Raw genomic sequence first — 24193 nt, 5'->3', positions numbered from 1 at the left:
GCCGGGGCGGAAGTGAGGTCCCGCCGGCTCCCGCGACACGGAGCGGAGCGGGCGGCCGTTGGTGGCAGGTGGCGCGGCCGGTGAGGGAGGCGCTGGTACCGCTGCGGCTGGGGGGCTGGGGAGGGGGGCGGCGGCACCGGGGGCCGCTTGGCGCCTGTCAGTGCGCGGCGGAGCCGGCCCGGCTGTCGCCGTTGCGGAGCTCGGGCCGCGGGGGCGCCGCTGGCGCCAGACAAGATGGAGGCTCTGTCGGCGTCGCGGGTACCGGCGGCACCGGGCCAGGGTGGGCGGCGGTGCGCGCCTGCCCTGGGCGGCAGGTGGTAGCGGGGCGGGGACCTGCCGGCCCGGTGCCGGCTCCGGGGCCGCCCCTCGGCCGGGCGGTGGGAAGCTCGCGGCTGTTCGGCGGCCCCTTTCCTCCTGCCCGGCAAGGGAGAGGGGCTTCGGGTGACGGGCCGGACCGGCGCGGCTGCTCCCCGGCAGTGCTGCGCCCGCAGGGGTTGCGCTGGAGGGTGGGGGCCGGCACATTCTGTACCGGCGGCGTGAGGTCTGTGTCCGCCCTAGAGGTTACAGGCACTGAGCTGAAAGGAAGGGAGAGGGCAGAAAACCCTGCTCCTGGCTTTCAAGAAGAATCTTCCCTCGCTGTATGTTTCCTGAGCTTAAGCCCTTGAAATTTGGCTACTCTCGCGTTTGTTTATCGCTTCTTATTGTTTGGGTTTTTTTAATTGTTCTAAAGGAAGATCTTACCTCTGTGGTTTACAGGCAGTTTTACTAGTACAATACTGCGATGTTTCAGTCGTCAGCCACTGCAGGGGAGGGTTTAAATCCAAACAAAAACCTGCTTTCATTTAAAAAAGAAAAACAAAATAGGTTAATGTTTTTGTATGATCTTTTAAAACGTCTTAACAGCTTCAGTGTTTAAAATACACTGTCCTTTTGTACAAGGTCAGAATCAGTAAAATAGATCTAAAAATTGAAGCCTGCCCAGGCTTCTGGTCCTCTGCATTTGGCATTAGTTTATGGTTAAGATAGTTGCCACTCTTACATATTTGTGGTGGCTAGAGAACCTTATTTTCGTTCTTTTTTTTCCTAAGAAGAAATCCTATTTATTAAATATTGTGAAAGAAATTCTCGTTGTCTCTGAGAAGCTTTTAAATAAATCCTTTATTTTGAAAGATGTTTCTCTAGGTAATTGTGTTTTTGAAACATTGTTGTGTTGTCTTTAGATAGTACCTATATTTGTTTTGGAACATGAGACAAAATAAGTCTCATGAGGTAGAAAGAGCGAGCAGGTCTTTTTTTGTTGTTTGTTTTTTGTTAAACATGTAAAATCCCTGGGAAAGAATGCAAGTCAGACCTGCTTTGCAGAAGGTATCTGGAAGCAGAAGAAGGTTTCACTAACATCATCTTGTGTTGGACAGGACTGCCTCTGATAAAAGCAAAATGGCTTTCAGTAAAGGATACCGTGTCTATCACAAGCTGGATCCACTTCCATTCAGCGTGATGGTGGAAACCAGAAACAGAGAAGAATGTCTCATGTTTGAATCCGGAGCTGTGGCTGTCCTCTGTAAGTTGATATGTTTTGATAACTACAGGGTAAAAGTTGGCAGACTTGACATTGTGTAAGCTGTTTATTTATGGAATATAAAGAAGCAACTACTCTGTTTTCTTATTTGCTAATGGAGGGCTTCTGAGTTAAATGAGAGAGGAAAAAAAAAAAGACATTTTCATATTTTCATCTGTTGAGAGACAATTTTACACATTTAATTACACTTCATCATGCATGTATCTTTTCATGTATACTAAATTTTCTTCTAATAGCTTCCAACAACATCTGCTTATTTCTTTGGTTCTGAACAACCTTCTCCTTTTGAATACATGGTAACTCATTGAAAAGCTAATTTTCTATGTTGTATTTCATAATAAAAAATTCTATGTTCTTAAATGGTATATCATATTAATTTGTTTTTTATCTCATTTTGTATCATGATTTTTGGTGGCTTTTTGATTTTTAGCTTTATTTTGTCCCTGTATTTTTAACCTATCTTGAGACTCTGTATTGATTTGTCTTGTAATAAAATGAGTGATATTTGGAGCAAGGTGTCTTGCATTGCAAAGTTATTTTTACATGTTTTCAGTGATAAATGCATTAAATGTTTCCCTTAAATTCTTTTTGGCCTCCCCCCCCTTTTTTTTTTTAAGTCATAGTTGAAGGAGGACGCTAAAATGGGAAGTGCAGAAGAGATCCGTGAAGCCTATAGATAGGGTTTTAAAATGTAATTTGGTTTGTATTCCTCAGGAAGTCTGAGCACCTGGTTGCACAGGGTTTCTAAGCTTGTTTTTGACTCTTATAGAAAGCTTTCATACTGTGGAAGTATTTTATTTTTTTTTTTTCAGTCAATAACTTTTTTATCAATTCATTCTGATGCCTGTTTGTGGTTTTCTAGCCTAGCTATTCTGAGCACCTGATCAGAAAATGGGAGATTTGATTCACTGCCTGAAGGCTGAGTGGACTCAAAAACTTACCTTTCAGGAGGATGCGCTGGCTTTGAGACTGTGGAGTAGGCTGAATGGGGAGTGTGTTCTCTAACAAGACTCAGAGTTAGAAATGTGATTTCCAAAGAAGAGTGGGACTTGAGATGTGTTTCCTTTCTTCGGTATTTGCAATTGGCTCTCCTGTACATGAGTGTGCTCCTTGGCAGTGGCATGGTCTCTTTCTGAGGCACGTGACTGTCCCTGTGTCCTGTGTAAAGGTACTTAGAAGTCGGGCCATAGAGTCATCTGTACTGGACAGGCTGTATGAACAAGTGCTCTCTAGCATACAGCTTGATCTGCATCTTTAATGTGCGATTAGAACAAGCTGCCATTAACTGTTAGAGGCCTAGCAATGGGACATGTGAGCATGATTGACATTATAGCTGCGATTGCATGATGATCCAGGTGAAAAACAGTGAGTGCTTTTCTCCTATTTTTGAGAATTTTTTTTTTTTCTGATACAGTTTCTTCTTACTATGTATTTAAGTAATCTCATTGACTTTGCCAGCAGTATTTGAAAGGCATTGTGTAGTGTGGATTGGGTTGGGAATGTGTCCAGTCATAAAGCTAGTGAACAGGTTTAGTGAAATCCATAAAACGGGGGAAAACGCTTTGAAGATTTGTGGAGAACTTTATTTTAGCATGTATTTAGTAATTACTGAACATGCTTAAGCTACTTAAGGAGCAATGTATTAAAAATAATTTATTCCTGAAAGTTATGGTCAAAAAGGACAGTAAGTTAGTAGCTTTCTGTGCTGTGATACACTGCAGGCACCAGGATAAACTTTCTTCTCTAAAAAATAAAAAACATATCAAAGTTCCTGCCCTCTTCTATGCTTCACGTTGTTACCAAACAGAGGAAGTGGAACCCGAAAGAAGTTTGAAAGCCTCTCTCCTCTAGGGTTCTGTACTTAGTAATAGCATGTTATTAATCTGTAAAGGTTTGTCCTTGGTATTCTAATTGGTAGGTTACAACATAGTAAGCATTCATACTTAGCTAGAAGTAGTTACTCTGAATATTGTTTTCAGTAACCTTAACCAGTAAACTGCTTACTCTTTTTCTATCTGGTAAATGGGCATATTTTCCCGATGCATATTTAGCTGTGGCATTTTGCTTTAATTCCCTTTTTGCACCTAAACTCTTTAGGTACCGAAACATGATTTTTTTGTTAATGGTTGAAAGATCACAATCATACCCTGGAACTGACAGCAGATAAAGCGCTAGAGTTCCCTAGCTCAGGATTTTTTTTCTCTTTTTCTGCTTGCTGTTCGCTTCTGATATCTATTCTTTTTAATACATATTTAAAGGAGTACAATTATTAGTGCTTGGCGGAGATTTGTAAAGTACTACTTCTCTATCTTCTAGTCATGCCACAGAAACCAGTCAGAAGATTCTAGTCTGTAGCTGTACAAACTTCTGGATATTGGTACAAATCTAAAAGCCAAAGTTAATGAAGGACTGGCCCTTGGGGAGGATTCCCCAGATGTTTGTAAAATCTGTGTGAATAGATAGAAAAATGGTCAGATCAAGTATATATCAATTTAAATCCGGAACGGCATCACTTTAAACTGTTAGAAACTCATCTTTTTTGCTGATGGTGCTAACACTTTTTAGGCTCTACAAAAATTGACAATACTGATCTCAAACTGTTAGACATTTTTCAAAAGATTTTAATAAATACTGAAGATAAAATAAGGTGTTCAGCCTTATACCCAATCACAGTTCTTACCTGTATGTAGTATGTATAATATAGGCACAACCTAGTGAAATACACTTTACCGTTAAAAGTGATTCATGTGGTTCAGTTCTGAGAGCCTTAGTGAACTGCATCTTCTGGGGTATCCATGTATAGAAATTTGGATTTGAAATGTGCTAAGAGAAAGGAATGAAAGCTTACTGATCCTTTAAATGTCATCTTAAAGGAATTACATCTGTCATTTTGCTGAGGGAAGGATAACGGTATTAACCTCCATCCCCTGTACATTCAGTGAAGCATTGCAAGGTGATTCAGAGGTTTTAGTTAGGCCTCTGTGAAATGCTATACAACTCATATGTTGTGTGATTTTCAGTGCATGTTGTATGTGCACTGAATCTGTTATTCAAGTCAACAAAATAAGATGGAAGAAAGGAGGAGGGTCGAAGGGATAGTTCACAGAGGTGGTTGTTGCGTAATCATTCAGTCTTAACGTGGAAGCAGCCCAAGCCACGCTTCTGCTGGAAGTGTTCTGTGTACTGCTTGTAACGTGGATTAGCTAATGTTACTGTGACCAAAATATCTGAGAAATACTTCGCTTGCCTTTAAATATTTAATATCTCCTTTATCAACTCACTCCTAGTATTGGGTTAGCCCAAGACGTTGAAGTCTGAGGGGATCCTGCCAACTTGCTTCTCAAGGCCTTGTAAGGGCTCTTAGTTTTAAATGTCAGCAGCTTCACTGCTGATTTGTTTAGAATTTAGTTGGAGGATGTCATAGATCTATTTTTTCTTATTTGACGTATAAAATAGACAGTATACTTATTCTTTGAAATAGGACTCTCTAATGAGATATCTTACCTGTAAAGATTTCATTGACTGAGCAGGAGAGTGTTCTCTCTCCCTGTTCCTCTCTGGTGAGTCATAACAAAACGAGTAGGAAGCTGTCTTTACTCCTGTCGCCTGCGATGAGTAAAGGAGAATGTTCTGTCGTCTGGGAAAATACTGAGCCCTGAGTGGAGAGAGCAGGAGCTTTGTGCACATCCTTTGACTTCAATCTTATGGTAAAGCTGAGAAGAGAGCAGATGCGAACAGGAAGAGGCACTATGCCCATCCTGAGCTTTCTGTAGAGCTAGATAAAGTAAGAGCTGTAATAACCTGTGTGCAGCAGGCATCCTGGTGTTCATAGTCATGTGACTCTAGCAATGCTACTCTATCACCCATTCACATTCCACTTCTTTTTAAAAAGAAGATTCTTCCACACTACATTCTTGGGCTGGGGGGGGTGAGGGTGGGGAAGCAGGTATGCTATTATCTATCCACAGTAGCATATGGGATATAATAATTTTGCAAGAGATTTTAAGTTGATATGGTGCTTGAGGAAACTTAGACACCCAGAAAAGAAACATACTGACGGATACATTTGATGAGCACCTGCTGTATGTACATAATTATTAAGGAGGATAACATTCTGTATGCTCACAACCAAAGGTTTGGTTTTTTTTTTCTTCGGTGTTTGCTGCCACCAGTAATAAACTGACACTGTGTGATTCTTCCCCCCACCCCACCCCACCCCACCCCACCCCCCCCCGATAACGTGTATACAGAGTTTTGAGTAGAACCACATCCCCTTAACTAAGGAAGGAGAATATTTCAAAATAAATTATTACATTCTGTTTTTCATGATGGGAGCCTATAAAATAAGCTTAATATAAATATTTTCCTGTTTTATATACATATATAAAGGTACAATAATAACAAGAATTAAAATTCTTCAAGCAGTAATTTATCCTCTGGAAAGAGTGTCTTTATGTTAGAGAGGACGGGTCAAATACAGGCTGTGGTAGAAACAATTTATGAGTGTATTTTGATGTAATATTATATTCATCTGAAGCCAATTTGAAGGGACCACTGTGAAGGGACTAGGATGCAAAGGCAAACAGCAATTTCACCTTCCTGTCTTTATTACTGTTTTGACTAAGTGTCATGTTCTGGACTACGCCTTCCCATTAAACAGTATCTTAAAACACTTAAGAAGCTGCAGGGAAGCAACAGCTACAGTGGATGCCAAGGGCAGCCGTGCTGGTGGAGGAGGCTGTAACCTGTTCTCCTGTCATCAGGTGCCTTTCCTAGGATTCTGCCCGAATTCACTGTCCTTTCAAATCTACTGGGAAGATGTTCCGCTCATTGCTTTCCAGGCATTTCCAACAAAATCACGTGGTTTAACAAAGACCGCATATGCTAGCTTAGCACACTTTGAAAAGTACAAGAAGTACAGTAAGAATCTTCCCAGGAGGTCGGTGGAGGCAGTAACTCTTGCCTGGGAGGACTATGACCTCTTTGAATGGCATAATGAATCTGCAAGAATTTGGTCCACAGTTCTGGAAATACTAAGAAGAAGTTACTTGCAACAGAGTCTGAAGGCTTTTTGCTTCTTAGACTAGCTTTACAGCAATAGTGAAGACTATTCTGTATGCGTACCACAGCCCTTTGCATGATTTTAACAAGGGATTTCACTGGCAACAAATAATTCTCTTTATGAATGTTCCCTTTCTAATTCAGTAAATTTTCATTTCTATGGTAGCCCACATGATAGTAAAAGTCTTAGTTTTGCCCTACTGGACATCCAGTGAATGATAGCTCTTGCTAATTAAATGTCCATTAAGAAGCCTAGTTTGCATGCTTCTGGAGTTACTCAGACATAATTTAGAAAAACTAATTAGCATTTCTGCATTTCAGGTAATTTGGTAGCTTTTTTGCATGCTAGCATGTATTTAAATTGAAATTTTTTTAATTTTGTGAATTGACTTACACAGGCAAAAATTGCAACAGTTGGCTTTCATGTAAAATAACTGTATTTTAATTAAAGCATTCAGTATTAGAAGAAAATCTTTGTACATTATTGGTGCTATAAAGTTTTGTTTTCAATGGAGAACATGTAACTGGGTCAGAAAGCCCAAATCTGATGGAAAGGAGGTGCTTGTAGGCTGTTAGGCAGGTCAGCTTTGTTTTCACACTTTTACTTCTCAGTTTTGTTTTTTTCCCCCCTCCTCAGTGGTGTTAGTCAAAATGATACATTTTGTGAAGTAAATTTGCATAGTACTGAAAAATAGTGTTAAAGCAGCCAAGCCTTTTATTTGCTCATCTGTTACAATTACTTTTTTGTTGTTGTTCCAAACAGTGGGGATTTTTTTCTGGTGTGTAGTATTTAAATATAATTGCTAACATCTAGAGATGTCTGGGGTTTTCTTCATTGCTGGGTAGAGGTGCTTTGTTATGTGGGGGTTCCTCCCCATAGTCTTAAGATACGTGTTGATTATGGTAACATATAAATGTCTTTGTGAAGTGAATAATGGCACTTCATAACTAGAAATAGTACGTAGAGTGGAAAAAAAAATCATCCTATTAATTCAAAGCAAATATCATATGAATTACGGCAGATTTAAGTATCGGCTGTCATCCAGTTTTCTGTGCATCTATTCATGTCAGCAAAGTATCAAAAGTAATAAAATGGTTCTTCAGTTGGTTGATTTATAAATCAAAGTGGTGACTCCACTCTGATTTTAATGTCATCTATGTGGTAATATTGAAGTGTTAGTTTTAATTTAAATACTGAAAGTTTAACTGTCCTAATTTGACAAAAAGCCTGAAAACCTCAATCTTAAAAGCTCAAAACCAAACTGTGTGAGAACAGTTCATAAATTTTTCAGATTTTAAACTTTTTAAAGTGACAGTAGCATGAGCTTTTTCTCATCTAACTTAAATGAGAAGACTTGTTTCTGAAGGAACTGCACATAATTTCAGGAGTGTGTCTTTGTTCCCCGCTCAGCGTCCCATGTTCTAGCTGGGAATTGTAGCCACTAACTTAAAATGTGTTGTCATAGCACCTTGTGAACCCACCAAGAAGAGAACGTAACTGTGGAAAGCCTAAATGATAACTTTCAACATGATCTTAGCTTTATAATTGTTAAAATTGCAAACCTAATTTCTTATCTGGAATTAAGTAGAATACATGTTGAACCAAGTTGTCCTAAAGACAGGATTTTTAATAGGGTTCCATTTGCGTAACAGTAAGAGGGCTGACATAATCCCTGTAAAATAATTTAATCATTCACCTTTCTTAAATGAGTCAGTGACTGATAAGGTGTGATTATTACAGATGCACACTTGTGATTTAACTTGGAACAAATGAGATGTTAACATTTAAAAATACTATGACCTATTAATTGTTAATAAAGATTGACTTAAAATTATTTTATTCTTTTTCTCTTGATACTGCAAATGAGGCTTGCTGGCTTTCTACAAGAATGCATTACAACTTGACCTGAAAACCACATTAAAAGTGTTGTGGTTTTGGGGTTTTTTTTGTACTGCTAAATAGTGAGTCATTATTTCTGTTTTAGAAATTAATCAACTTGAATCTAATTAATGCAGTGGGTTAAGCAGAAGCTGCTTTTAATTTCCTTTCTGCTTAACATCTGAACTGACACAAAGTAATAGAAGAAATACTGCCTCCTAATGTTTTGTGTCCATCTTTATACGCAGATATATGTATGCTTGCATTGCCTACTGTTTACTACTCCTCTACAGTATAATTTAAAATCTGTTAAGTCCAGTGTTATGGATGAAAGTTGTCATTTCAGCTGGTAACTTCTGTCTTTAGAAGTTTCATGTCTTAATTCGTTCTTCTTAGCAAGTGACAGCTTTTTATATTTTTTTCAGAGAGCCTTAATTGTGTTTGCTTACTTTGAGCTATTTAAAGATGAATAAATAGAAAAGTCAGTTTCTCGAAGAGAAGTAGGTTCATTAATTTGTAGGACTTTATGTTTTTCTGAGTGCATATTTATATTAGCTGCATTTTTTTCAAGACATGGAGCTCATAAATCAAAGTCAAAAGGGTTCTCATGGCTGCAGGCCAACCTACCATTCTGGGAAGAGTTGTTCTCATTCGTTAAGAATGTTACAGAGGAAATGAGGAAATGCTCTCTCCTTCTCTCAGGATTACCTTAGCCTTCCTGCGGTTTAACTTCTAAGCTGCAGTTCACCCAGTTGGTAATTTCAGCTATTCATAGAGGAAACTGAAAGTTGGCTTTGCATACACTGAATATAAGATATTATAGTGATGGGGTCTTAGCCATGTATTTTTGTAACTTCAGTGGCTCTTGCGTATCCAGCTGTACCCGATGACTTTGCATGCTGAATGAAGTGAGAGCGCATAGATCTTCATGAAGCTTACTGCTTTGGTGAAGAAGGAGGAGTTAAATATGATACTTATGGGGAGAATCTGGATGGTTCCAGAGCACTTACATTGTCATTCACACTGTTTGCAGGTTTTCATATCACTCCGTACCAGATTTAATTTTGGTATCTTCAGAAATGGGAAATGCCATGTGCAGTGGCAGTCAGTAATAGATTACACTCTGGCCTAGGTGTTTGGGCTTTTTTCTTTTAGCATCCATAAATGAAAGGCATCCTTGTGGCTAGCACTGGTGGAGGTGCTGGTTCAAGAGATTCTTGTAAATGTTTGGAGGCTAAGTGGACTTTTGGTCTAAACCAGTTGTACAATCATTTGCATGTTTTCATAACGTTACTGCTTGTTCATGTCAGGGCCCCTGAGGATGCCACCAGCCCTGACCATCCCTGCCCAGCCCCCCCGGGGCTTCCCCCACCCTGCCCACAGCCCAGGATCCCATTTCAGTCCCCTCAGGGCTGTCAGTCCCTGCCCCAGCAATGCTGCAGCAAAGTGCCGGTCTCCAGCTCTCCACAGCCCTGCCCAGCCTGGACATGGGCCCTGCTGAGCCGGGCTGATGTCCTAGCCCAGCCTTGGCCTGTCCCTGTCTCCATGGCCTGCCTGGCCATCCTGGGCCTGTGTCTTGCCCCGGTTACCCTCACCAGGCCTGACTCTTGCCTACAGACTGCCATCCTGGCGGGGCCTCAGCCCATCCCCACGGAGGTGCCTGATGTCCTGGGCTGGGGCTGCCCCCAGCCTGCCCCGCCTCCCTGGGGGACCCCCCATGGCTACCAGTGCCCTGGCCCCCAGGGAGATGCTGGTCCCCACGGTGTCCCAACAGTTCAAATGGAAGAAAATGGAAAGGAGCGTGGTGTAGCTGTGTCTTGTTCCTGATTTCATCTTGCTTTTCAGAAAACTCAAGTGCCTTTCCTAAGTATTGTAGCACTCCTGATGGTGGGAAGTCCCTTATTGTGCATTACCCCAAAAGCAGCCTGAGCACTGCTGCAGTCAACCATCCAAAACATCCCTGCGTAGCGTGAGTTGGTGCTGCTGTGGTAGGGAAGGGGCAGCAGTGCACTACTGTGGAGTTGCTCCCTTTTCTGCTATCAGTGCTACTTCTGTGACTGCTTTCTTTTTAGCTTGGTTTCTTAAGGAAAAGGAGGTTTATGTGATAACCATTTTTCATCCCTCTGTATTGGCTAATATCAGTCATCACCAAATCTCATAATTCTTTCAGGTTTCGTGAACGCTGACAGCTAGAGGTTCAAACGGATGCTCTCAATGAAGGGGAATCTGCCTTACGAATTTATGTTACAAAGTTGTAACTCGTAGTAGGCTTGATGTGCCTTATGGGAGGGTGGTAGGAGCATGTTGCAGGCAAGCTCTTCTGCGTCCCGGCTGCCTGCTGTGGGGCCTGTTAAATGTACCTTGCGCCTGGACTCGGGTTCTGCGGAGGCAGTGGCTGAAACCTGGGGATAGGTGAGGATGGGCCAGGGCAGGATGGATGAAGTGAACCTTCTGAGGTTTGCGATGTTTGCTGTTTTCCCATGTGAATTTTGGCCTTAAAAAAAAAAAATGGGAAAGGTGCAGGCAGTGTGAGATAGTAATACATGCTTACTGTGGAAAAGCTTTGCTCAGAGTTCACACTGTATTAGATCTAATGTAACTGAAAAACTTAGCATGAAGTGCCTTTAGTTGGTGCTTGAGTGCTTTGTTGAGAAAATAATAATTGACTAGCCACAGTAAGTTTTTCTATTTCCTTTTTTTTTTTTTTTGCTTGTTTTTGCAATCCTTTGCTGCTTTATTAGCCGTGGCCTTTTTTGTTGATCTGAATGTGCAAAGCCCATGTCACTTAATTTACTTCGGGCATTTACTTATTAAGGCTTAGCAAGGATAACAGGCAATCTAAGCAATGGAAAAAGAGAATAAATCCATAGAAGACAGAAAAGCCATTGTTCTGAAATGTCATTAAATGCTGGCAGGCACCTTTAAGAAAAATCCTGCAAAAAGTTTGAAACTAAACCTCATCTTTCATTACTAATTTGAAATGTGAAAGAGGAACATGGCAGTTCTCTGGTTACCGAAAGTTGAGTTCAGAAGAGTATGTTGACATCATTAAATGCTTGCTGAAAAAATGGTTTGAAAGAACCAGGTTTTGAAGTTTAGAAGTTGTTCTTTCCAGCCTGATGGTGATCTGGTTAAGAAAACATGGTTTGGTGATGCTGACAAAATCACTGTCTGTAAACAATGCGTTTAGATTGGCTGCGAGTCTTAACACTTACGATGGGTGAGGACTTTGGAAATAATCATGCTGCTATAACTCTCTTATCTTTAGCATCTGGATTACAGGAATACAGCGTATCAGTGCAAGTAGTTAAAGAAGCTTTTTTAAAATGCACTTAGTAAAACATTGAATGAGCTTAGATTTCAGGCTGAGGTTAAATAATTGTTTCATCTATATTGGAGTTTCTGATCCACTTTAATAATAGAGCTGGCGGACATTTGAACAGAAGGGATAGGCTTGTGCACAGGCAGGGCTATGCTAAGCTTAGGGAATACTCATTAGAAAGATTCACAACAGCAGTTCTAAGGAAAATATAGCTAATGTGAGAGAGAGCACAGCAGAATGCCAGGGCAGTAGGCGTTTTGATTTATGCTTTTCTTTATGTCAAATTCTGATTTTTTTAATTGTCAAAGTGAAAATTAATTAGCAGATCATTTCTGAGGAGGGAGAAGGTGTTGATCCTTGGTGACCCAGAAATCTCAATCCCTGTGGATCCAGTGGCATAGCTGGAATTGTCGGTCTTTGTGCTTCAGGTGCAGTCTCAGTCATGAGCAAAAGCTCAGGACAGGTGCGATCTGGTTTCTGCCCTGCAGCATCTCTGTCACCTGGCTCTGCAGTCAAGCTTGTGGGCCTGGTTTTTTGAGTGCTGAGTAAAGTTCTAAAGTGTACGCTAACTTTAACTCCCAGGTGAATAATGGTAGATACAATTTCTTCTGAAACATTAAACATTTTTTTTTTTCAAAAATGTCTGTGAAAATTGTGTTTTCCTAATCTAAGACGTGGCTTTTAAATACCATTATCTTGTGGACCTACAAGAGTTTTCATTTGCTTGGAATGTATCTAAAACTAGTCAAAATGCACTTGTGATAATCTTGTTTACTTATCTGGAAATAATCCTGCCACATCATGGTTTTATTCTTGGAGGAAAAGAATAATTTTTTTCATTAAATAAAGCAGCATTTAGCACTACTCTAATTTTAACTAATTGCAGGAGAGCATTCTCATGGAACTCATTTGCCTGTGTTTTAGATGCTTTTTATATTAGGAGATTATGATGTTAAAAATGCCAACGTTCTCCTTTAATATCACTTGGAGTTTTTGCAAGTCCTGTTTTTGTTGCCTAAAAACGTAGTGTGATCATACTTTGTCATAAAATCAAATACTCATTCTCCATTATAAAATGCCATATGCTCATACATTTTGATTTCTTTCCAGAAGTTTCACGTAAGCACTACTTTTGTAATCTCTGGGATTTTCGGTTTAGAGTGGACTCATTCTCCCTGCCATAGTGTATGGTCTTTTACATCAAAAAATCTTATGCTTTCTCTCCATAGCTTCTGCAGAAAAAGACACAATCAAGAATACCTACTCCAAAGTAATGGATGCATATGGGCTCTTGGGTGTATTAAGATTAAACCTTGGTGAGTAAAATATGCAAAACCTTAATTTTTCATTTGGGAAAGAAAATTGTGCTGCTCCTGTAAAACTGCACAGCACAGGATCTTCGCAAAAGGAACTGGGCTCTTTTTTTCTTTTTATTTTTTGTCTTTGTAGAGTAACTTGCAAGTTTGGAGCACTCCCAGAAATGAGGGAGTGGACAAAAATAACTTCCGTTTTCACAATCCCTGTTATTTGCAGCATAGTTTCTCCTGTTTGTGTTTCCTTTTCTTTTGTAGAACTTGAGAATGAGTTCTTGATGTTGGTTCTTTTTGGACTTTTTTCAGGAAAACTGGGGTCAGATCGTGTGCATTTAAGCGTATATAAATACATCAACATCACACTCCACTAAGAGTCATTGTTACCTGTGCCTTTTCTTGTTTTACAGGTGACACGTTGTTACATTATCTGGTTCTAGTAACAGGATGCATGTCTGTGGGAAAGATTCAAGACTCTGAAGTTTTTCGAGTTACTTCCACTGAATTTGTATCATTACGAATTGATTCAACAGATGAGGATCGTATTTCAGAAGTGCGCAAAGTTTTGAACTCGGGAAACTTTTATTTTGCATGGTCTGCAACGGGTGTCAGTTTAGATCTTAGTCTCAATGCTCACCGCAGCATGCAGGAGCACACCACTGACAATAGGTTTTTCTGGTGAGTTCATAATACGTTTTATCAGACATTATATAGAATAATGCATGCGTGTACAAACTAATCTGTGGCAAGTGTTTATCCTTGTCTTTCTCAGCTCTTAAATGTACACCTTTGTCCCACATATGTTGATGAGGTAGAATAGCATTATTTTAACTCTAAGGACACAAGTATGTTATTAACGACACAATGTTTCCATGGCCACTTGGAGTTTCTTAATTGGAAGACACAGATTTTCCCCGCTTGTGGTATTATACTTCGATCTGAACAGTTGTCGTGATGTTGTGTTTCAGCTTTGGTGTCTCTTAATTCTTTGTTGAGTGCATCAATTTTTTAAAATGAGTGTGGTAATGGAGCCTTAAAGAAAATGTTAATCTTTTCAACATTCTGGATTCTAAATGGTGTGGTGTTTGTATATAGTTTCCAAGTGGTTTTCCAACATATGAAAGGGCTTTAAAAGTTTTATTACACAGATAATTGTCATGTTGCTCGTTTTGTTGAAACAGAGCAGGTAGACTGTGCTACAGTGCACATTGCTTGGCTGCTGAACTCACTATCTATTTACAGAATATTTTTGAATAAAGTAAGGTTTTCACACAATGAATTCTTGGTAAAAGGAATACTACTGTTTCTGCCAATAAGCAGCTTAAATAATGCCAGTGATGCATACTGTCATGTAAGAAATTCTGCTCCCATATTTTCAGCCTTTGTTAAAAATGGTGTATATGTCCATGAACCTTGGAAGGGTCCTGAAGACTTCACAGTATGCTGTTAGAACAGGTGAAAAGCTACATCTTCCTCCCCCTCTTCTGTCCGATATACAAGACACCAGACGAGCTCTGGCATATGTGCCAGTGCTACTCTACTATTTGCCACTATTTTGGTCTGATAGAGGAATATGATCAGATTGCTATATAAAACAAAATATGTGTATTAAGACAGAAAATAAGCTCTGGTCTTCAGAAACACATCTACCTTGATGTAGGTTTACAGGAGTTGTAGGAACCTAGCTGTTTGTCTCTCTGCATCTGGAAGAAGACTGGGCTCTCTGTTGATAAGTCAGCATTTCAAGACTTGAGAAATGATGATGCCTGTTGACCCTGTCCAAATAAGCTTGGCTGATTTTGACCCCTGTCATAAAACTTCTTAAGTTATCTGGCTTTTTTTCCAGTAAGAATCGGTCCTCGCAGGAGGTGGATGGAATGTCCCAGATTCCAAGATCTAGAAATGTAAACACTAGAAGTCAATAACAGAAAGTATTCTGTTTATGCACTTTCAGTGCATAAGTGCATAAACTTATGCACTTTCCAGTAAGCTTTCCTGGGCTTTTTCTATTCAAAAGTTCCAGTCTCAGATTGCCCAGGGAAAGAATATTGTTTGCTTTCTGTGTCTCCTTTTGTAATGCATCTGTATACTTTTCTGTAAAGTGAATACATACTTGATTCACGGGATTTGAATTTTCATTAATGATTGAACTGAGGTGTTTGATAAGTTGCAGGTTTTTTTTGTTTTTGTTTTTTTTTAAATTGGAAGTTTAGAATGAAAAGGCTAAAATTAAAGTGAATAGCTTCAGACTTCATATCAAATATGTTATTTGCAATTATGGTAGAATTTTCTGGGCGGTGACAAAACCAGCCGTCTTACTAGAGTTTACTTTTCTTTGCTATGCAGAACACTTTACTTCCTTTTTATACAAGTGAGTGTTTCCAAAGAAGATCAAAAGCCAAGCCCCACTAGAGTGAGGTAAAACAAAAACTCACCAAACCCAAACTTTAGTCTTATTTACTTACTACAATGTTGATTGGTACTACTTAATGCACAGGTATATCCAAACTGTGGATCTTTCTTTCATTTGAGCAGTAATTGGTATTAGAGAATGGTATACGCAGTATATAATGTACCAACACTTAACCCTGAAATTGATATTTACAGAAATTTTAAAATCAGTTGGCTATGGATGTATTCCTGGAAGCTTGTCTGGGCAAGTCATGTGTTATGGTGATGTATAACAGAAATAATCAACGTATGTTGACAAGAATTTTTTTTCCAGCTTTATTTTGTGCTGGTGTGAAATTGAATGGTGCTTTACTCATCATGAAAGGTAACCCCGTAATTGGAATTCTGGCTTGCTTTTCCCAGAATCTGTAATCTTTGGCTTCTCAAATCGAGGCTGAGTGGAGAAATACAAACAAGCTTGGAGTGTTGTTTTTTGCTGGGTGAAGAGCAGAGGCTATAAGGGTTCTTTTTTCGAGGTCATTAAAATTCATGGCTTCGCCCCATATTCGTATTGTGCAAATGTTTAAGCTGTTCTCTTGTGAACTTTGCTATTTCAAGTATGTTTCAATAAGAGTTATATCATAAAACTATAACATGCGTATTTTCCTTTTCTTATTTGTAGTAGTGGGCATAAAATATAAGAAGTTAGTAGCTGGCTTAACAATTTGAGCTGTATTTTATTTCCTTCCAGTTATTTTATTTAATTTTTTTTCCTGATAGGAACCAGTCACTGCATTTACATCTGAAGCACTATGGTGTGAACTGTGATGACTGGTTGTTACGTCTCATGTGTGGAGGAGTGGAGATAAGGACAATTTATGCGGCTCATAAGCAGGCAAAGGCTTGTCTCATTTCACGACTAAGCTGTGAACGGGCTGGCACCAGATTTAATGTCCGGGGAACAAACGATGATGGTCACGTTGCTAATTTCGTTGAAACAGAGCAGGTATGTTACACTACAGTTCACGTTGGTTGGCTGATGAACTCAAGATAAGCATGTGTGTGGATAGTGTTTTGCCCTAGATCAACAGATCACAAGTCAAGTCTGTAACCCACAGATATTGGAATAGTTCCTTTGCTGCTAAATAAGGAATCTAAGTAGGTTACATAATTTGACAATCTTGGTTTTTAGCGCAGCTTAGGGTAAGGGCATTCATGGGTCTGAGTTTCAATAGCTTAAGAAGCTGTTATCCATCAACTGAACTGTTGTAGGTGGCTGTACTTCCTTTTAGCCACCTGAGCTGTAGGTGAGTGTGTACGTCTTTTGGCCTGAGCTAGTAGTAAAGTAAAAGACCTTAGAAACAAGCAAAAGAGATTTTTGGCAAATACCTGGCACCTTGTGGTTCAGGAAAGATAAAAGCATTCCTATGGTTGCTTAACACAGCTCCTCTGAAAGGTAGTTTTTAAAGCCACTGTAATGCCACTGCATTTGATTGTGTATCTTTGCCCTTATTATACAGAAATGCAAGAAGCTATTAAATCATTCTTTGCTGGCCTTTCTTTGCTCACTTCTTATGATAACCTAGTTACCAAGATGTTGTTCCTGCAACTGTATTCATGTGAGTAGGTATCTTTGGTTGACTCACTGACTCTTTGCAAAGCCTGGGTGACTTCAGTAGGATTTTATCCAGGAAGGGCTCTGCTTGTACACATCCAATTTCAGGAGTTTACTCTTGTACAGTTTCTCTGTCCAAGTTTCCTGTCAGGCTAATGTCACTAGATGACTGTGGCATATCATTCCATTTAAAGTTTCCTTTCCTGTATACTTAATAGACCATTGTATTTTGGATTCTGATGCACAAAATCTGTGCGGGTGTTCTGAGTAGGCTGCATTGTTATTTTCTGTGCATTGGTATACATTTTAACTGTTCCTACAGGAAGGTCTTACTAAGATTTTTAAAACAAGTTACTCTTAGCACAGAAGTCATTCAGGCCCAAATAAGAAAAGCTTGCTGTATTTTCTTAGATGTTGTAAATCATGGTTCTGCAAGGAAGCATGAGAGTGCCAGAACTTCCTTTATGAATTGTTCAGAGGGAATAGAGAGAAAAGTCTAGGGAACACAATTAATATATTAGCTTGTAGTGTGGAATATGTAATATGTAAATATATTTTATTTACTCTGTGTTTAGCTAAGGCTAAGAAACCTAAAACCTTACACTCTGTAATACCTATTAATACTATGCTTTTTTTTTTCTTAACAGGTGATATTTTTAGATGATTCTGTGTCGTCTTTCATACAGATTCGAGGATCTGTTCCATTATTTTGGGAACAGCCCGGCCTGCAGGTAAGCAGGAGATAGATTTAATTATACAGATAATTCTTATTCATGTCTTTTTAAACATCTTACAGTAGCATTTAGGCTCTTCTGCAGAGTTACCTGTCAGGATGAGGTTATCCTTTGGGGCCAAGTTGGTGCTATTGTTTAATTCACCAATACTGCTACTCTCGAGTCTCTGAATGCTGTTTTGCACAAGATTTGAATGTCCATTGCTTTTGAGATGTTTTCTCGTTGAAGTTCTGAGTTTTTTCTGGTTTAATTTAAATTGCTATTTTAAAATAGTTTGCCTAAGGGCACCCAAAGAGAATGTCGTCTTCTGAATTGTTCTTGAGGATAAGTCTTTTCAAGAAGTCAGTATGGATCAAGAGTTACTGTAATATAATTTCATCCCAGTTTTCTTGAAAGAAACTACATGCAACTACTACTGTGATACAATTTTTACCGGGAAGGTTAAAAAAAGTTCATGCCTCAGTGACTCTAGGTTCTTTAAACTAGACATATAAGCATTTTGCAGTAGAACTGCTGAAACATTTACATGCCTTTTACTCAAAACAAGAAGTAATTAGATGATATGACTAAGTATATTAAAGAAAAAAAGTGGTTTTTAGAAAAAAGAGGAATTTAAGAAAAGCCTATAAAAAGAATGCACATCATAGCAAGCAGAATAAATTTTGGAGACTTCATTTAGAAAGTGAAATTAATTTTTAGGCCATATTTAGGATCAAAAGAGGTCTTTGAAGAATGATTAATCAAATGTGTAAAGACAAATAATTTAATGTAATCTTCATGTCATAGGTGGGATCCCATCGTGTCAGAATGTCAAGGGGTTTTGAGGCGAATGCACCAGCTTTTGACAGGTGAAAGAATGTCTTAAATTTTTGTTAATGCACTACAAACCTGTGATAAGTGATGCATCAGAGGGATGGGATATGTTATTCCAAATGAGAGGCTTTGTCTATACAAATGTGTGATTCAGCAAAGCAGCGAACTGCCTGGGCAGCTTTTTCAAACTTCTACGGGATTGCTTGTGCCTTTGAGTGCTTTGTTGAAAAGTTTGAAAAAAAATTAAAATAGCAAAATACTTTGTTAAATTGAAAACAAAAATTATAGCATGTTTACATTGAATAATCTATATGTCAGCTGCTGTATAAAAGTAAAATTTATATTTTTATTTTATTCCTGCCATGACACTTCAGCTTCACAGCCTTATGGTTTCAACTAAATGTATGTTGTTAAGTTGGTGCTATTATCCTAATTAAATAGCAGTCAGTGGTTGTATGCTATTATTGAGTTACATTGATTTGTTTCAACATGACATAATAAAAGGCTTGCGGCAGTTACTCGGAGTACCCACTACATTTCTGCAGCATCTCAGTCAGTGTTGCAGGTGTTCATGTTAATTTTCTGCATGCCAGAAGGTGAGTGTGGAATTTTTCTTCTGTTAACAGGCATTTCCAAACTCTTAAAAATTTATATGGCAAGCAAATTATTGTAAATTTACTTGGGTCAAAAGAAGGGGAGCACATGCTCAGCAAAGCTTTTCAGGTGAGTATGATAATTCTCTCACTATGCATATCCTTGGAATTTGGCTGTTTGCAATGAAGCTTTTATATAGCCTTCGAAAAATGAAATAGGTATACTATGCTCTGGAGCAACTACCACTTGTGGTTAAAATAGTATTTAGCGTAAAAGCACTGCTTAAGATACATAATGTGAAATGAATTTGTAAAAGCTCTCTAAAATTAGTGTTTGATTATGTTCAAATTGGTTACTTTACTGAAAAGTAATAACAGCAACATTGACAATGTTGAGGGATTTTCAGTTATTTTCATATTTCATGCTTATTAGTGGCTTATTTTAAAAAATGAATCTTTTTTTCACTATAAAACTGGTGAATAAATAAATCATAGAATCATAGAATCATTGAGGTTGGAAAAGACCTCTAAGATCATTGAGTCCAACCGTCAACCCAACACCACCATGCCCACTAAACCATGTCCCTAAGCACCGCATCTACACGTCTTTTAAATACCTCCAGGGATGGGGACTCCACCACTTCCCTGGGCAGCCTGTTCCAATGTTTCACCACTCTTTCCGTAAAGAAATTTTTCCTTACATCCAATCTAAACCTCCCCTGGCGCAACTTGAGGCCATTTCCTCTCGTCCTATCGCTTGTTACTTCGGAGAAAAGACCGACACCCACCTCGCTACAAACTCCTTTCAGGTAGTTGTAGAGAGCGATGAGGTCTCCCCTCAGCCTCCTTGTCTCCAGGCTAAACAACCCCAGTTCCCTCAGCCGCTCCTCATAAGACTTGTTCTCCAGACCCCTCACCAGCCTCGTTGCCCTTCTCTGGACACGCTCCAGCACCTCAACGTCCTTCTTGTAGTGAGGGGCCCAAAACTGAACACAGTATTCGAGGTGCGGCCTCACCAGTGCCGAGTACAGGGGCACGATCACTTCCCTAATGATACTTTGTGGTATTTAATACTGTGATGTTTCTTTTAAAAATCTTTCCCTTGGAATTCCTGGATATATTCCTTAATATTTAAAAATATCACAAATTAATTTATCAATTTAAATGTAAAAGTTGCTTCATGATTAAATAGAAATGTTTGTTCAGAAAATGTTAACTGTAAGTGGCCATTTTCATGAATTCCCACTAGTTAGGTTAAAAATAACTGTCACGTTGTAGTCCAGAAATACTGACAATTTGAGAAGTTCTGTCTGAAGCCAGAGAACATGCCAATAGCCATCTGTTATTTCCTTTTCCCTTCTCCCTTTGTATTATAATGGTTGGATATCTTAGGCCATTCACTAGTATCTTTTCTGTATCCAGCTCTCCTGGTAGGAGACGTTAGTGCTCCCAGATGCATATCAATGCCCAATGCAGACCATAGCTTTGCCAACAAAGATTGTTTGAGCACGTCAAGATTTTTCAGGGAATATTAGGGAACGTTTTGTTCAAGCCACCCTCCACAGCAACCTAAATAATTTGTCTGGTTTTTTCGGTAGTAGTTTACGGAGTGTTTATTCAGTCCCTGTTGCTGGCAGGTATGTCTAAAAAGGTGACTGTTAGTGAAAGGGGTTTCCACTGAAACAGCTCTTTGCAAATTGAAGCACTTTAACAGTGGAAGAGGCTATAGACTGTCTTGGTGACCCCTAGTATAGTAAGGAGAAAAAAAATTACTTTGAGACAAGAAAAAGAAAAAACACAGGCAAAATATTAATCAGTTCTGAGTGATTTGTTGAACAATAGTGATAAAAATGGTTTCATTTTACCTAAGAGAAGGCTTGTCATAAACAAGACAGCTAATAAAACAGCTTTAAAAATATTTGTAGCCTCTTGTTTAGCTTATACTACATGTTCAGGTATTGGTGTATTTATACTTTTTTCTTCTCTTTTTACAATGTCAGAGCCATTTGAAAGCATCTGAACATTCAGCTGATATAAAAATGGTTAACTTCGACTATCATCAAATGGTTAAAGGTGGAAAGGCAGAAAAACTACACAGTGTGCTTAAACCTCAAGTCCAGAAATTCTTAGAGTGTGGATTTTTTTATTTTGATGGAAAGGAAGTTAAAAGGTTTGTGTGTATAACTCCTGTAAATTTCTTCAAAGTAAATTATGGTTCTGGGATGCTTTTCACCCCTTAGCAAGAAGATAAGAGAAAAAATGTTACTTCTGTTATTGTGGGTTTTTTGTGTCCGAGATGATGCTCAACAACTGAAATAGGAGTCACTTAATTTACTCTATTAAAATTCTGTCTCGTTCTGAATATGGTCTAAAAATGTTAACGGAAAAAATCTCTGAGACATAGATGGGGCATGACTTAATTTCAGGCCTTTGACCTCATGATTTCGGTGAAAATGGGCAGTTGTCCTTTTTCTTGTGTGCACCCATATGGAATTAAAGAATGAATATTTTTCCATCTTCCTGTATAATGTTATTCATATTTTCCTCAGTGATGGAACATACCGTTTTCTGTTTGTTGTAAATGCTGAGGTTCAGTGCAATCTTTTTCTAAATCTGTTTGCACCCGGATCCCCCATTTGAGAGATTCATTTCTCCACAAAGTATGAATGGGATGCATGTTTTCTGCCCTGCTCTGTACTTCCCAGTCCTGCTCTACTTGTACTTCTGTCCCTATTTCCCCACGCCTCTTCCTAGAGCAAAGGCTGTGCTTATCTCAGCAGGAAAAGGGAAGCAGGGCTACAAATAGGCAACATTCCTGCTCTTCTCCCTTCCACACCCTTCCTCCTTTTAATTAATACCAGAGCAAACTGCTGAGTGAGGCTCTCCATGAGAAAGAGAATTGTTGAGTGAGGGGATTGTGCCACATGCAGTGGGGTTTCATCTTCTAGTGCAGTGGGAGAGGAGAAGAGGGTTCCAGTGCCACTCTGTGCTCTAACGTGGCTGTGGGATTAAATCCCCCAGGGGCAGATTTTAGTAGGCCTGAATAAGATTAAATTTAGTGGGAGGGTGCTTAGGTCCCATTTCCACCTCAAAACGTCACTGACCATTCTCCAAAAAGCTTTAAAAGTGGTGTGACACTTTGTGTTGGGAGAACACCATCTGGTCTTAATCTGGAGATTCAAATAATATTATCACCCATCAAAAAGACTGACAACAGAACGAAAGCAAAATAGGCTGTGGCTTGTGATAGCTTGAAGAAGTGCATTAATAAAAGATACAGTGACAATTTTTGTAAGTTCGTGGACTATCTCCTTTGGAGAATGTCAGGGTTTTTTTCTAACACAGGTAGTGAGTTGCTTTGTATTTCAAATCAAATACAGAGATAGTAATGAAAAAAATAATCTTGGAGAAAGTTCTTCAAAACTTTCAACAATTTATGGTTAGATCTCCAAGTAAATGTGATGAAGCCTCACTGACTTAATTGGACAAAGTGTGTAGTGGGAATGACGAAAGTAAGGAGTAAGTGTGTATCATTGGGAAAGCCCTCAGAATTTTGTACTCATAGCCAGGCAAGAATAACATGGATGTTGCCTAATATGATCCTTCCGAGAGCTTTACAGCACAAGTTAATGTCCTTCTCTCAGAGGAAGGGGAGCAGTTCAGAGTGCCTGAGGGCCTCAAGCATCTGTCGAGCTAAGGGGGAGAGGCTTATTTTTCATTTTTGTTTGGGGAGGAAAGAGAAAGTAATGAGGGGTTGAAATTGGCTTTAGTTTTATCACAAATTCTTGTTACTTTTAGTTTAGTTAAACAAATCTAAGAACTGTCCTAATATTATTTTTTTTCATTTTTGTTTTAACTAAGAGTTATTATTTCCCTCTGAGATTCTTGGGAAGTGTGTTAGTTGGATTGGTTGAAAAGCAAACTGAATGCTGCATAACACTTTAACTGAGCAAGCAAGGAGAATTGAGAAAAACTGAAGAAGAAAGACTCATGTTATTTGCAGAAAATAAATTAGTTTTGTATAGTGAACACTGCTGCAAAATTCCCTGCTGTTATTTGAGCTAACCCTCTATTGCTGACGCATTTATAAACATATTTGCGATGACAGTAACATTGCACTGACAATACCCTGATTTACAATTCTCGTTCAGATCTTGATGTCCCTGTCTTTGTTGATGATGTGTGTGTTAAATGAGTTATTTCAGTTGTTTTCTCTCTCTGTCTCTCGTTGTTCTTGGCACAGATCTCAAAGCGGTACTGTCAGAACAAACTGCTTGGACTGTCTGGATAGAACAAACAGCGTGCAGGCTTTCTTTGGCTTAGAGGTGGGAAAAACAGTGTCCAGATACACAACTGCTCCTGATGCTTCTGTAGCAATTAGGCTGTAAAAGTAGCATTACCTTCCCTATGAAAGATGCATTAAAATGTTTCGTAGATGGCAGTTTGACTTACAGCGTGGTACTTTCTTGTTCTGGGGTAACTAGATTTTAGTAGTTACAGAAGCAGTAGTTGTGTAGTAGTTGTAATTAAATAGTAGTCATGCAGCATTATGAAAAATGTTCATTCTTTTTTAGGTGTCAGCTTCTTATGTCTGTTAAGGTTCAGGCTTGCAGTTCTAGAAGTGGTAGTAGTGTTGTAGTCCTTCACAGAAGCGCTTGCATTCACAGTTACTCTATTAGATAAAGTTCTTCGGCACATAGGATTACTGTTCTTAGCATCTGCCAGTGTTGTGTGTTCATATTTTCACAGCACTGTGCTGTGAATTCTTCGTGGACGATATCATGGTTGAAGCTTTGGCCACACTCAAATTGAGTAGTTGGAAACTTAACTGTGGGATTCAATCCTCCTGCAGGGTTGTGCTTCAGTATATTGGCTTGCTATTGAAACAAAGGTTCT

At 39.1% G+C, this 24193-nt stretch overlaps 1 protein-coding gene across 12 annotated transcripts in view; it reads left to right on the top strand.

The window, feature by feature from the left end:
- Positions 1–24193, top strand: part of SYNJ1 (synaptojanin 1) — a 68508-nt gene continuing 44315 nt past the window's right edge. For 11 of the 12 annotated variants that reach the window (XM_076353112.1, XM_076353121.1, XM_076353064.1 and 8 more), the window contains exons 1-10: positions 1–80; positions 1416–1561; positions 13071–13157; positions 13562–13829; positions 16323–16548; positions 17805–17888; positions 18678–18739; positions 19331–19427; positions 21298–21467; positions 23541–23622. In XM_076353112.1, coding sequence (XP_076209227.1) covers positions 1438–1561; positions 13071–13157; positions 13562–13829; positions 16323–16548; positions 17805–17888; positions 18678–18739; positions 19331–19427; positions 21298–21467; positions 23541–23622 — 1200 coding nt within the window. In that variant the 5' untranslated portion in view covers positions 1–80; positions 1416–1437. Of the gene's footprint in view, positions 81–1415; positions 1562–13070; positions 13158–13561; positions 13830–16322; positions 16549–17804; positions 17889–18677; positions 18740–19330; positions 19428–21297; positions 21468–23540; positions 23623–24193 lie in introns of those variants that run through there. The other variant, XM_076353076.1, reaches the window with a different exon arrangement.

This window comes from Aptenodytes patagonicus, chromosome 1 (genome assembly GCF_965638725.1).
Source record: "Aptenodytes patagonicus chromosome 1, bAptPat1.pri.cur, whole genome shotgun sequence".
Taxonomy (NCBI): Eukaryota; Metazoa; Chordata; class Aves; order Sphenisciformes; family Spheniscidae; genus Aptenodytes; species Aptenodytes patagonicus.
The sequence above is the reverse complement of the archived record's forward strand: the minus strand, read 5'-3'. Positions and strand labels throughout refer to the sequence as shown.